At 38.3% G+C, this 14,256-nt stretch overlaps 3 protein-coding genes across 6 annotated transcripts; 1 reads left to right on the forward strand and 2 right to left on the reverse strand.

Moving 5' to 3' along the window:
- Positions 1–5,369: 5,369 nt before the first annotated feature.
- Positions 5,370–6,682, reverse strand: LOC108114782. 4 transcript variants are annotated; one of them, XM_017225891.2, is made up of 4 exons: positions 6,550–6,682; positions 5,730–6,377; positions 5,560–5,679; positions 5,370–5,507 (listed from the first exon to the last, which is right to left on the reverse strand). In XM_017225891.2, exons 1-4 carry the CDS (start codon positions 6,611–6,613, stop codon positions 5,476–5,478), a joined length of 864 nt encoding a protein of 287 aa, XP_017081380.2. In that variant the 5' UTR covers positions 6,614–6,682; the 3' UTR covers positions 5,370–5,475. The 4 variants fall into 4 exon arrangements, with proteins under 4 accessions (XP_017081380.2, XP_017081379.2, XP_017081382.2 ...); XM_017225890.2 differs by having other exon boundaries at positions 5,560–5,682; XM_017225893.2 differs by having other exon boundaries at positions 5,560–5,682; positions 5,730–6,374; positions 6,550–6,678.
- Positions 6,683–8,221: 1,539 nt separating this feature from the next.
- Positions 8,222–8,782, forward strand: LOC108114801 (male-specific sperm protein Mst87F). Its single transcript, XM_017225914.2, has 3 exons — positions 8,222–8,323; positions 8,382–8,630; positions 8,684–8,782. The coding sequence occupies exon 2, from the start codon at positions 8,398–8,400 to the stop codon at positions 8,554–8,556; it is 159 nt and encodes a 52-aa protein (XP_017081403.1). The 5' UTR covers positions 8,222–8,323; positions 8,382–8,397; the 3' UTR covers positions 8,557–8,630; positions 8,684–8,782.
- A 709-nt stretch (positions 8,783–9,491) lies between these two features.
- LOC108114794 (male-specific sperm protein Mst87F-like) lies at positions 9,492–10,119 on the reverse strand. The gene is made up of 2 exons (XM_017225906.2): positions 9,991–10,119; positions 9,492–9,935 (listed from the first exon to the last, which is right to left on the reverse strand). The coding sequence occupies exon 2, from the start codon at positions 9,916–9,918 to the stop codon at positions 9,757–9,759; it is 162 nt and encodes a 53-aa protein (XP_017081395.1). The 5' UTR covers positions 9,919–9,935; positions 9,991–10,119; the 3' UTR covers positions 9,492–9,756.
- Between the last annotated feature and the right edge of the window lie 4,137 nt (positions 10,120–14,256).

Genomic DNA, 14,256 nt, shown 5'->3' on the forward strand with positions numbered 1-14,256 from the left:
AATTCAGTAACTTGCAAGTGTAATTCTATATTTCATTCGATTTGTGCAGGAAAAGTTTGTCACAAACTATGAATTATAAGCATTCTCGCTTTCTAAGATCAATTAACGCCAACTGAGAAATTATTACTCTATATTATCGTACATTTTTATTATTATTCTCAACGAAGCCACATTCAACAATTTTTTTCGATGGAAAATTCGAAAATATATTTTTTTTGATTAGATGTAATGCATTAAAGCATTTGTGAATCGATTTAATTTCAGAATGTTAGTAAAGCGGAGATTATCATAATTATAATAAGGTTTGAGCTAGCAAGGTTAAATACAAAGTGAGAAAGGATCCGTTCCTGTATGTAAATATATATTTATGTTGATTACATTACCCAGATTTAAGCAGACAATCAATCTCAACGATTGCTTCTCTGAGGTATGCCCAGGGCGTGGAAACGAAGCAATAGACACTTGGAAGTGGGCAATGTGAAAACTCGGTGACACAAAAGGGAGATGTTTGGTTAAGCTAAACGCCTTTGGCAGTCAGCAGGGCATGACACCCTATCTTCCTCATCATCCTTATTCGCTTTGTGCCGCTGCCAAATGCAATCAGATTACACTTCGTTTGGCGCTAGGGTCCCCTGCTTCTTTTTCAAGTCCGTCTCCAGCTAAATTGTCAGCGATATTACGAGGCAAGCAAATGGAAAGGACCAGACAGTTTCCTATTGTACAACTTGGTGCCCGAGCGAAGGGCCCACGGCTAGGTCGGGATTGGGAAGTGTGCCGTGTCATAATTTGCTACACCTCAGGCTGTATTTTATTAGAAGCATAGTAGCATCGTAAAAATGTCATCCCGCACATCTGCTCATATATGATTATCATTATACCCTGCAGGTATAGAAAATAGGTATATCAAACATGGTCAAGGAAACGTTTCAGATTTTATAAAGCATACTATTATTGATCAGGATCACTAGCTGAATGCATTTATCAATGTTTATCTTTTCGTATAAAAGAAAGTTGGCATTCTATGGGCGAGAACCAATAAGAATTTACTATAACTATCTTTTACATATTTTTGAATAGTCCCTATATGTGTTCTACTGAATTCATGCATCGCATTTTTGCTATCCATTATAGTAGAGATGCCGAAGACAAGAGGTAAGGAAACAAGTCGAGTAACTTGATGTAGCCATTGGTTTACTTATGTTAAAATAAGTATGACTGATTTCTTATTCTTGATTTCACTGAGTAAAGGCTTACGTCACCTTATGTGAACGCGTCGCCCATAACAAGAGCGTGTTGATAGGGACAGCCGCCGAGTCGGCCGACTACCAATATGAGTTGAAGTTTTGGGCTAAAATTGACTTTAGAACAAATTAAAAGTTGAATTTTTCTGCTTAGCCGGAACCCACTGAGCGTGTGAAGTTTTACAACCGATGGCCGAAAGTTTCCTTTCCCTGTCTTGCATGTGAGCGCGGTCGGAATTGCACTCAATATTGTACTTTGGCTTGTACTTTATGCGCCACCGCGCAATTAAAGTTCGGATGGAATCGGGACGATTCCGTGGTCATCAATCCCTTATGCTGGCCCCTCAGCCTCGAAAGTTTTCGATTGTTTGCCATTCTGCTAGAATTCTTCAGTCATTCTCCTCCACCAATGGAGGTCATGTGGTGGTTTGGTGTATGCCTGTGGGAAGTTGATTTTTGTCAATTTCCAGGGCAATCGCCAGATGGGCGACTCTGATAATTTGTCTATGAAGCCATATCTTTATAAAGTTCTTATAAACTGCAATCGGATCAGAACGCTATAGAAGTGTTCCTAACTTCGCCAATGAAATACTTTGATCCGCGCTGTCACTTAACCAGTTATAAGCCAATCAGTTGCGCGACAGCGTCCAAAGGACACGCGTCTATTAGCTAACCGTGTTTACAAAACATAATACAAAGTAATAATAAATAAATAATAATACATAATAATACACTGTACATTATAATTATGCTAACGAAAATTGACGTGTACATGCAGGCAAATGAAACGACTGGATACTGAATCTGACCAAGATTATATATAATTTATAATCAAAATTGATAATTCCCTAGAAATCGAATAACATCTGGACTTCGTAATAAATTTAGAAGTAGGTGCTCCATATAAAAAAATGTGTGTGTCAAAAATCGTGAGCAAACCTATAAGAACCAGTAACATCTTCATAATCATACATTATAAATTGCCGATTTTTGTTGGCTTCTTTTTGTGTTTTACATCCATGAAAAAGAAAAGCTATAACAACAATCAAACAAGAAAGGTAACTCACAAAAGTAATATAATAAAGAAAAACTGCTTTCAGGCAGAAGATGAATGCTAAAGGAGAGGACAGATCATCTACTGTCATGTAATGACATTTCTTGATATGACGACATCATTATGCATTATATTCTCGATGCTTTACCTAAATCAAATAAGTTCTGATCTGAGCACTAATCATTTTACCAAATACTTAGCATGAAAATATAAGCTAATCACTATGGAAATTATGGAAATAATATCCCGCATAAGGATGTACCCCAGAGGAAACTTCAGGCGAAACTAATTTGAGGACGCACGCATTTGTCCGGATACTTGGCTTGGTCGTTGAAATGATTTGCGTACAAATCGGTTCTGCTGAAATTCGATTGAGCTGTGTGAATCTTCAGCTTCCCTTTGCTGAGGCCAAAACAAGAAGGGATTGAAGAAAAGCAAAAGGCAAAAGCAGGAATAAACCAACACCAACACAGTAGCCAATGCTTCAAACGTTGTTAAACAGATTTGGTTTGCGAGCGCGTAGGTCAAAACTTTGCGCAAAATGAAGTCCGAGGAACCTAAAACTCCAAAAAGCTTTTGTGGTTATTGCTCTTCTATTTTGCTTTTATTTTTGTTTTGTAAAAATATGGTAACTAATGCTGCCAAATATCCAGAAAGTGTTTAATGATTTCCGCTTACAGAAGTTGTCTTTTCAGAGCTCGGAAGGAAAACAAGTTTAATATAGCTCTTCACTAATCCTGTTTATGCTAAGTAGGGACAATAAAAAGATAGATCCTAAAGCGAAAAGATGTTGAGTAAAGGTGCTTGCGTTTGTTATAATTTATTAAATCAAGTTTAAAAACAAGAAACTTTTTACTTAACTCTTACTCTATTAACCAAATCACTTTGCTAACAGAAATTAACGATTGCCAAATTCAATTTAAGTATGCCAGCAGATTAGGGTGTATATAAGTAGAATAAAAGTTCCTAAAAATGAAGTATCTGGATTAATCTGCAGGCACTGGCTTTTGATCCTAGAATCAAAATCCAGAATTCATATATAAAGAGGGATATGGCTTTGTTCTACCTGAAGTATGATTTTTTAGCAAAGAATTATTAGTTCGCAATAGGGGTGGAGAGCTTCTGTATTTAAATGTCCGTGACGAAGAAAAATGCAAATTTGAAAGTCGACCTCCGGTTGGCAAGACCGGAAGTTGACACTTAAGTTTATAAGTCCAATAAAAAACGCATTAGCCTTGTGGGCGAAGTTCGTGTGCAAACAGAAAGTAGAAGTGGAAATTCGCCCGAAACATTAGCTAGACCACTAAAGGCAATACCTACGCAGTTTCATTTTGCCGCCAAGAAATGACAATGATCGCCCCACCAAAAAACGAAACGGTTTGAACGGAAGTTCAAATCCAAGGTAAGGAAATCGAGAGGGCTGAGATAAAAGAACCAGTAAAAGCTTTTAAGTATTTTCAGCATAAGGAATATACTCAATAAGCAATGTCACACCATTTGGAAAAACGTTCGATCGAGCACTTGTCTAGGCGTGAAAGGAAGGCAGCTGCTCTTGCGAGTGCCAGTGACCAATTATGCGCACAATTCATGCATAAGAAAATTCAATTCCACGTTAATTTGCACATGCAAATCAAATTTATTTGTGGCAAGCACGTTCAGACGGGGACATGGCCAAGCCACCAAGTGTTAGACGCTGCCACACTGCAAGTAGTTGAATCTGTCCTTCCCGCAGCTTTAAATATTTCAAATTCTGCCGCGCAATTTTATAGCTTCTTCGATTTTTGTAAAGGGCAAAGGATATACAGTTTAACAAAAGGTTGGTATCAGAAAGAAACGTAACCCAAATTCCCTAATAAATTATCAAATAAGGTTCTGATTTAAAAGGGTAGATCGATAGGTACTGACAAAAAATATTTGAAGACAACTAAAATTTTATTATTATAGGCTGAAGAAACGCTTCCTTCTATCTGTTACATACTTTTCAACGAATCTAGTATACCCTTTTACTCTACGAGTAACGGGTATAACGACTACTAATGTCTGAAGCCTGGAAAACGTGTTGCCTCGTTTCATTAAAGAAGCGATCAAGAAATAAGCGAGACGAACATCGTTATTGTTATTAAAATTTCTTGTCTCAAAAAGTATTTGTTTTTACATACTTAACTTCCTTGGCAGCATCTAATCGCACATGTCAAAGAGGTACAATGTACCAAGTTTCCTTGAATATTCCAGGTTCCTGGACATGGGGCTGCTGTTCCATCCGATCCTTCGATGAACGTTTATTTTCCAGTACTGCACATGCTATTACCGGTTACCCGCTGTCTTTTGCAATTGCGGATTTTAGGTTTACACGAATAGGGCGACTACATCATAGCCCAAAGACCCAACAAAAATGAGGCAATCAATAAAAAATGTAATTGGGAGATATACCGGGTCAGAGTTAGCTTTCTTTATTTTCTTGCCAATTTGAGATTAGTTTTCTGTGACTTCTATGAAATGTAATTTACGAGCACAAGACATTTTTGGTTGCCTCTTGTCAACGGCTCTCATCCCTTGAAAAGTTGCTGGCGCAGTTCTGTTTTATTTATTGTTTGCGCTCAGTTGTGTCAATTACAACAAGCGAAGACTGTTAATTGTTTTGCTGCTGCTGCCTCGGCGGTGGCCGCATCCTGGACACCGGCCCTGGTGCCTCGGTCTGAGATGGTTCTTTGTTTTTGTCGGGATATCTCTCCACCTGCCTTTGGCCCTTGTTTGCTTTTGGCCACTAAACGGGCGCGTTTAATGGCACGTTTAACATTTGACTTGGCCGACGTTGTTCCCCAATCTAGTAAAAGATTCGTGCTTTCTGTAGAGTGTATACCAGTCTGATCAGAACAAGCATGACACCTGAATGTCCTGCTAATTGGTTCGACAACATTACTCACTTACGTGCCTATAAGAACACTATAAGTTATCTTTAAAGATTCTTTAAAGACCTGATACATTTAAGAACTGTCTTGTTCAGCGTACTTACTCGTAAAAGGGGCATGCGAGATAGCGCGGTCATAGGGTATAACGGATACCATAGTATGAAGTAGTATAGCAACCTTTTGAATTTATTCGGCACAATGAATACAATTTTGACATTTTTAAAGTGAAGTGTTTGAAAAGAATAAAAAAATCAAACATAACATCCAAGAGTTAAATATCTAGTCGAGGGATAGACCTGGTACCTGTGAATTATACACCTGAATTACCGCCTTAGTGACTTTCTAGAATGGTTACCTATTTTCCATTTAGCCAGGGAATTTAAATTTTTTGAAATCGGTTCGGTCGCTTCGGTCTGTTTACGTACACTCTTTCGCCAGTCCTGTCCATCTTCCGAGTTTAGATCATTCAAGGTGCCTGCTAAAACATTTAATTACACACTGTTTTAAAACTGTCAATAATTTTACCCATTTGTAATTTATTCACGGCCTTGGCAGTTTTCATCGTGCTACCTTGCTTACTATCCTCTTCCGATGATTTTTGCTGTGGATGCTGGGTCCCCTCTGGCTGCTCTGGCTTTTTTAAGCCCTTTAGGAGATCCTTTGCATTTTGTAAGCCCGCTTCATCGAAACTGTTGATTTCATTTGACCGTCTTTTATATTGCCATCGCACACTTTGATTGCTTTGTGGCTTAAAGTCTAAAGTGCCGGTCGCGTAATTCGTTTCCATACGTCTGGCAGGGCTGCTGGAAGATCGCGGGCGTTTGGTCTCCTCAATTGTGATGTTAAGGGACATTAAATTGGCAAGCTTCTGGGCCGTCTGTGGCTCCTTGGCCGCCAGCTCCTCCGCAGTGCGGTCGTTGCGCTTTTGTATGTAGTGCGCCTTGAGGCATTCGTTGCTTCTGATGAGCTGTGCAGCAGCTTTTTTAAGTTCGAGAGTCCTGTTGTGCTGTGGCTTCCGAGTGGTTTCCACAAGAAGGCTGACAGGCGAGTTTTTCGACCAGGACAAATTGTCTGTAATTTTTTTGGGTCCTTCGATTGCCACTGCTTGTTCGGATGGCAATGGCCGATTAGCCACGTGTGCATTCCTCGATTGGTGGCTCATAGAAATTACTACTGCAAGGTAAAAATCGTATTTTACTTTTTCTATTTATAAAGAAATCAAAGACCGAATACTAAATTGGTAAAATATAAAATATGATATTCAAAACAAAAATATATAATGTCTTAAAAAACAGCAAATGTACTCCTCACGTGAGGTGGCGGTCTTTGAAAGTCGTTCGCTCACCATCCCGCCAGCGGTTTAGTTGTTTTGAAATGTTTTTAACACCATCAATTTTGTTTAGAGCCATAATATAACTATAATTTAACACGTATTCAATTTTTGTTTTCAAACCGACCGACGTCTCGTTCCGAATAAAGTAAAAGTAAAACTGGACACTTCCATTAGAATATATAACTACAATGTCAAAGGTAACCTGTTTAAAACCTTGTGCCATAGGAATAATAAATAAAAACAGAGTCAACATTAACAGAGTCCATTAATTAACCATTAGTCTCAATATTACTCATTTTGGGTGTGTCGACACTTTACCAGAAATCTGGCTATGGTCTCTGCCAGTCATCAGTCCCGAACGTGTTTTCTTACTTAGAAAACTTTCTCACGCATCCGCTAGTCCTTTTAAAGGAGCCAGGGGGAATGTAGGAGAGGCTAGCCGACTTTAAATGCTGGACAGTTCACGTGGCTTGCCTTGGCTTTGATTTTGTTTACCTTGCAACATTTACCATTCAGTGTTCGTGTATCGCCGCCGCCTAAGCGCATTAAAAGTTTTTTTTATCGTACCTTACTTCCATCCTGCCTGAATTCTTTATTTTATGTGCACTTTATCGAAAGCACATCACGTTTTGCACCTGATTTGCTGACAATCCTTGGACAATCTAAACAGAGCCCATCACTGTGGAGCTTAAATTCCCCAACCTTTCACCCGAGCTGCATACTAAATTCGGGGGAAATAATTGAGATTAATTGCTTTGAAAAGTATTTGGTCGGGAGAGTTCTCTGCTCCCTAACCCTAAATAATTGCTAATTAGAACGAGTACTTTATGTTACCACTTGAACAGCCGACGAAATAAAATTTTAAATATTTTATAATTTTTTGGCTTTGCTTCTGGGGCACATCGGAAGTATTAAAATGATGGCCACGCCTTTTTCGACGCCCACAACAACCTAGGGTAGAGAAATATGAATTTGTTGCATATTTAGATATTTTATCAATCTTTATTGTTTTTATCTTTATTTACAAATTTATGTTTGTATTTAAAAGCAATAAATAGTAGGGGTAAAAACGAGTACACATTTCATCTGCAATGAAACCCTTTTATTAATTTGAATTTATTTAATATAAGATCTTACATTAATGACTGCCCTGCAGTTACGTACTTGCCCCATAGCTAAAGGTTGGGCACTTTCCTAATCCCAACGTATGGCCAAACCTGAAGAAAAAACTAAGCCTTAGGAAAGATAATTGGTAACACTACATACCAGGACTGATAATATAAGAAGGTATTAGAGTAGAGATAATGGAGGGAAGGGTGTTCTTGTGTCTTTACGTTCTCAGAATGCAAGCAAGACGTCTATATTTTTATTTTGGTACCTAAAACTAAAAAGCCATTTAAGAAATATAGTTAAAAGCAGCTTAATTACCTTTTAGCCATCATTGGGATTGGGATTTACAAAACATTTGATTCTTCACAAATTTTTCAAAAAATTTACTTTGATAAAATTTAAACCACAACGGTTTTAGCCGGTCAACGTTTTCTTCGCAACTGCACAAAGAACAAGCCAAATTCAGATATCAGATAAATCAACGCCTATTATCTACGCCCACATAAAATTGTTGAACTTTTTTATATAAAAATAGGATGCCATGAAATCTAATTCAAATTAAATATTTGCGATGCTCTGCCATTACCTTATCCAGGTTAGTTAAACTTTCGAATTCAAACTCTTCGGACCGTAACGGGAAGAAAAATCTAAATTAAATTTCAATCTTTCAAATACCGTAAGTTTAGCATATATTTGTGTATTATTTATTTTTCCTCGAGGCATTGTTATTTCAGGACAAAGCAATACAACATGTGCAGCTTTCCTTGCTATCCCTGTTCCGCTCTGTGCCCCTGCGGCGGTAGTGGACCAAGTGGATTCTACGATCCGTGCTTCGGACCTTACAACGGACCGTTTAACTCCTGGTGTGGGGCAAGTGGACCAGGATTTTGGGGAGGTAGATGTTGCTAGCTTCCGTCGTGGGTTGACTGCCTATCCAGCAGTTTCAGCTAATGGTTTGCACAAGAAAATCGTAACGATCGAACGTACGTATTTTTTATGATTATGAGAATTTCACTTATCGTACAATCCGAAACAGATCTCTCGCAAATTTGAAATGGAATTGAAAAAATTGAATTAAAATTACCGTCGCATTCGAAGAGTAGTCCGTTTATAAAATAAATTGCTAAAAATATTATTTCCATTCCTTGGGCATGGTGTGGCGGGTGCTGTTCATTCTCATTGCTTTAGTTCCTAGCAGGTATCTTTTAGTAACATATAGCAGAGGAAGTGGACGCTTTGGCTGCCGCGACTAGCTTGCATTATTTGTACTTTTCCTCTACCATTCTTTTCCACTAACGCCTAGAATTTTAAGCACGAATTTGCGATGTTGTGGCGCTCCTTAAATGACCATTTTTCTTGAAATTTATTTTATCTTAATCTGCTGCACTAATATTATTAAAATGTTGAATATTTGTATAATATATTACCATATTTAAGTAAAATGGTAGTGGACGAAGTGGATTCTACGATCCGTGCCTCGGACCTTACAACGGACCGTTTAACTCCTGGTGTGGGGCAAGTGGACCAGGATTTTGGGGAGGTAGATGTTGCCAGCTTCCGTCGTGGGTTGACTGCCTATCCAGCAGTTTCAGCTAATGGTTTGCACAAGAAAATCGTAACGATCGAACGTACGTATATTCATTATTATGAGAATTTCACTTATCGTATTTGCTAAAAATATTATGTTTCCATTCTTTGAGCAGGGTGTGGCAGGTGCTGTACATTATTCTTATTGCTTTAGTTCCTAGCTATAGTAACATATAGTAACAACGCGGAACAAATACAAAACTTTTATTGCCATTCTTTTCAACTAACGTCTAGAATTTTAATTACGAAAAATTAAATTACCATTTTCGTTGACATTTATTTTCTTATAGCTGCACTAATTATATTGTTAAAATACTAAATATTTGCATAATATCTAGTATATTACTATATTTAAGTAAAATGGAATCACATATAAATTTTTTCGTTTGGTCTGGCTGGGTATGCAAAACCGACTTGTTTGGGACTGTTGAATACGATGGAAGTGGGAATAGTTTCCTGATTTTTTTCTGCAACGATCACAGAGAGACCAGACCCTTAGTGAAATGGTCCAGTGAAATGGTCTCAGCAGCAACGTCCACCCCAGAATCCAGGTCCACTCGGGCCGCACCAAGAGTTAAATGGGCCGTTGAAGGGACCGAAGCAGGGGTCGTAGAATCCACTAGGTCCACATCCGCCGCAAGGACACAGAGCGGCACAAGGATAGCACGGATACCCGCAGCACATTTTTATCTGGTCAAATTCTGAAATATCGACAATTTGTTACATTTACCAAATAATGTATTAAAACAAACCCACGTTGCTCGTTTAGCACAAAAATAGGAAAATTTTAATCGAAATAAATTTTCGATCCTGACTTTTCAACAGCCCAAACCAAACAAGTATCGGAGTAAATCTGATGCTTAATATTCAGGCAGGCATATTGCTTGTGAATTCAATTCCAAGGCCTACTGATTTGAATCATTCTTGTATATCTTTAATACTAAGCTTGTTAACATTAGTCGTTGACTACCAATATATTAATCCCAATTTAAAAGGGCAAGACTGATTTTGCTACGAGAGAGAGTTGTATAGAGAATAGTCACTATTGGAATTACAAATAACTTGCTAAAAACAAACCCCTTCTTGTACCTTGGTGTAGCTCCTTTCTGGCCAAGAATATTCGCCGCGCATAATATCCTTCCTCTACAAAGTGTCATTAAAGTCTATAATTAAATTGAAAACAGCGTGAACTTTAGGGGTTTGAACGTGGGAAAGAGGGTAAAAATTAAATGCACTTGCATGCTCCGAGGCAACCAAACAAATAAAATGATATTAGCCTCCATTTTCAGTGGTTTTCTGAACGCAGGCTCCACCTCCCATTTAGTCTCCCCTTCGTTTTGCTGAGAGTTAAATAAGAAAATGTGAGAAAATTAGATATTGCGGGACTTTACACAAATGTTTTTTTACAGGTACAACATGAGCTTTTCGACAGAACTTCTTATGAATTAATAAGCAATTAAACATCTTCTCAGCCGAATACTTGCTTCCCTCCAGAGAAGAAATCGATATACCACAAGGCACCTAGCTGATTTACGCAGTAAACCCCATTTATGCAGTTACTGCCTAATCCCTAGTTATGAGTCGAACGATTTGCCAACAATCTGTCTTATCAGATGTTGAATGAAACTTTCATTGATAGTGGCGGTGAGTGAAGACTTTGAGAAACAAAAACAGAGGCACCAGCAAACCCATTGAATGCTTAAGGAATGGCAAGCTCGATGTGCAGTTGAAAAGGAAAATGATTGATTTGCCATAATGGCTGGAAGGAGAACTGGGTGCTCCTCTCAGTTTTCTATTTGAGTTTTGATACACCTCCCCGATGTCGTTGCCCAAGCTTTAGCTTTAAAACTGGATCACGCGGCCGGGGAAACATGGCTAATTAGCAATCAATCACATTGCCTCAGGACTCGCAGTGCTATGAATAAGCAAATGGCAGAAAAAACCGAAAATCGGAGATGCCAGCATTTGAAGAGATTTCTGTCGTTCTTTCTTTACTAGCTGCGGGTGAAACTTCAGCTGAAATAAAGTAGATAAAACACAAACAACATTAAAGGTTTAGTCGATTTAATTCTAACCAGGTTTTCCACCCTAGCATTGCTTATTTCATTTAAAGTATAATACATAATTTGCTGCTGGATATTTATTTTGCAATTTATAAATATAATATCGGTTTATACTGCAGTTAAAACGACTAGTCGACCTTGCAAACGAACTGTGTACAGAGCAATTCCTTATTTCAGGCCATGGCCTTTAATTTCATAAACTTGGCGTAGGAAGCCGCACTGAGTTAGCTAGTCGATTTGGTAAATTTAATTTTATTTTAGTGTATACAGACCGAACGTATTTTTTTTTAAACTCTTTTTACTGTTTGTGACTGTCAGTTAACGAAATCAAAGTGAGGGAACGGATGAATTGAATGATAGATAGGGATTCGCAGTGCCGTGTTTAAATTTATATGGGAAAACGCATTTAGTTTATTGGTCATTAACTGCAGTTTGTAATCCGCACCACATACGTGTGGGACTCCAAGGAAAGTTTTAGAAAGTTACAACTTACTTGCCCGCTCATAGTTCACTTACTTCCGCCTTCTTCGGTTGCCAGCGAAGCGTTGGAATTTAGCTTGGCTCAGGAGCTCGGTTAAGTGCCAGCCCACGGGAGAATGTCTTGGATGGGGAAATGTAAAGCTGTGTTTAAAGTTCGTTCAAAGTTTTAATTTAAATTGAAATGCGAGTGCAGTTGAAGCGAAACGGTTGAACCTGCCTGCCATCTTGATTGACGTAATGAATGATTGCCAAGAATCGAATCCTGCGGCTGCATCCCCAAGGATAGAAGCTCTGAAGGCGTTGGGCGGAGGGCTGTGCAGTTTTCAAGCCTTGGATTTATATTCTCACAGTTTCTTCGTGTTACCTTCTGCCGATAAATCGAATCTCTAGTTGTCTCCGAGTAGGCAGTTCGATCAATTTTGATAGTAATACCAATGATCGATTGCAATATGCGCTATGCAAGACACTACGCTAAGCTTTCCGCTATACTAAGCAGGTGTTTTCTATTACAGTGTGCCTGGTAAGACCAGTTTGAAAAGTGTTAAAATACACTCAGGCCCAAAGTACTGAAAGATTACGAATAGAGTATACGAATGTAAAAGCGACCGAATCAATATGTTCGGAAAAGCTAGCTTACGTTGTCTATAAGACTCTAAAATTCCCGTTACTGTGTTAACCAGATTTAAAATAATAATATAGTTGGTGGAAGTCGGCGGAGTGCACAATTTTATTGCTTATTGCTTATTGCTTATCGCGAGGCCTTATAACGTATTGTATTATGAAATCATGTTCCGATTTGAAAACTGTTTGATAAGCAATGGTGGCCGGAGGAAAACACCATCAGGAACTGCGATGGCATCTGAATGCCTTGGCCAAACTGTTTGGTTCCTAAGATCTCCGTGTTCTTAGTTTGGGCCTCCATTGGAGTGAGTGTGGCAGGATGCCCTAATAATCAAGAATATAAGCCTTATAGGATCAAACCGCTTCCTTCTACAATTTCAAATTTTTTTTTTTCAAGCTGACCAGATGAATATCAATGGTGAGAATATATATATTATATATAAGGAAACTGACGAGTATTAACTCATAATCAATTTAGGTTTCCCAGTAGTACTAGTAATGAAGCCAAAACGCACAAACGACCAAAAAGCCGTGTTCAATTTATATAAAGGCTAAAACTAATGTTCGTTAGTCTTTACTACATCTGTACATATACCAAATAAATGAAGTCGATTTTTTATCCCGCTGGAGTTACACACTTGAACTAGGTAAGCGAGAACCTACACCAAAAATCAAATCTTAATTATACCCGTTACACCTAGAGTCAAAGGGTATATTAGATTCGTTGAAAATAAAATTCGTGACAGGTAGAAGGAAGCGTTTCCGACCCTTTAAAATATATATATTCTTGATCAGGATGAATAGCGAAGACGATTGAGCCATGTCCGTCTGTCTGTCCGTCTGTCCGTATGAACGCTAAGATCTCAGGAACTATAAGAGATACAACGTTGAAATTAAGCACAAAGATTCTTGAGGTCCCTACGCAGCGCGAGCGCATCCTGCCACGCCCACTCTAACGACTACAAATCGCTAAAATCTCAGGAACTATTAGAGCTAGAAAGTTGAAATAGTAATAATACTATCCGGCCACACTCACCCATATGCCCACAAGGCTCAAAAGACGATTTTCGCAGCACTATCAGTTACTCAACATTCTTTCTCCGACAATAGGTGGCGCTTGGGGAATTTTAACTAGCAAAATTAATATTTTTAAATTGTGTAAACTGCACTCGACTATAGCGTTTCCTCTTGTTTTGTGTTATTTTGCTTTTGCTCCCGTATAAAGAATCAGAAATTCCAGGCATTCTGGCTAACAATTATAGCTTACTCTTCTCGTATAGAGTGCAGATAACCAAACCGAGATTCTTTGGCTTAGCAGGCACACCCAACGAAATCAGAACTGTCTGCCTCTCATGGCATTCTCCTGTAGCAGTGGAGTGCTCTGTGGGCCAGAGGGGCACAAAGATCTGCGCACATTTCCGAAGTAGATGCATGGATCTATTGTAATGATAGCCGCTGGCCAAGCAGCTCATGATTGCAAGAGACCCGGGTCGAACTTTGACTTGAAGATGATTATCGTTTGTAAATAGCCAATAATGAATGGTTTGGTTCAAACAGCATGGTAACCTGCAACGAGGGTATTTATTTGTTTATTTAATCAATTGGTGTACAAGCTGTGTGTTTTAAAGATTGATCTCTGAGTAAGTTACGAGTTATTTCAAAATGTGTGTAACTGGTTATATAACAACGTTATATATTCTTGATCAGAGTCACTAACCGCGTTGATCTAACCATAAGTATAGTTAAGAATAGTTTTAATGAATTTAGTCGTTAGTGTATCATGACATTTGTGGAATGTACATTTTTTAATTTTTCTACTATTTTGTTAAAAGGAAAGTTAAATAAATAATATACTATC

The sequence above is a fragment of the Drosophila eugracilis genome, unplaced genomic scaffold (assembly GCF_018153835.1).
Source record: "Drosophila eugracilis isolate 14026-0451.02 unplaced genomic scaffold, ASM1815383v1 contig_1567, whole genome shotgun sequence".
Lineage (NCBI taxonomy): Eukaryota > Metazoa > Arthropoda > Insecta > Diptera > Drosophilidae > Drosophila > Drosophila eugracilis.

Bases quoted from the DNA above. Each gene is read 5' to 3' on its own strand.
- LOC108114782 (XM_017225890.2), bottom strand. From the start codon at position 6,613: ATGGCTCTAAACAAAATTGATGGTGTTAAAAACATTTCAAAACAACTA. The intron at 5,683-5,729 runs GTAAAATTATTG...TAAATGTTTTAG, and splicing joins CGTGAATAAATTACAAATGG to CAGGCACCTTGAATGATCTA. The intron at 5,508-5,559 runs GTAACCATTCTA...TATAATTCACAG, and splicing joins CCTGGCTAAATGGAAAATAG to GTACCAGGTCTATCCCTCGA.
- LOC108114801 (XM_017225914.2), top strand. From the start codon at position 8,398: ATGTGCAGCTTTCCTTGCTATCCCTGTTCCGCTCTGTGCCCCTGCGGC.
- LOC108114794 (XM_017225906.2), bottom strand. From the start codon at position 9,918: ATGTGCTGCGGGTATCCGTGCTATCCTTGTGCCGCTCTGTGTCCTTGC.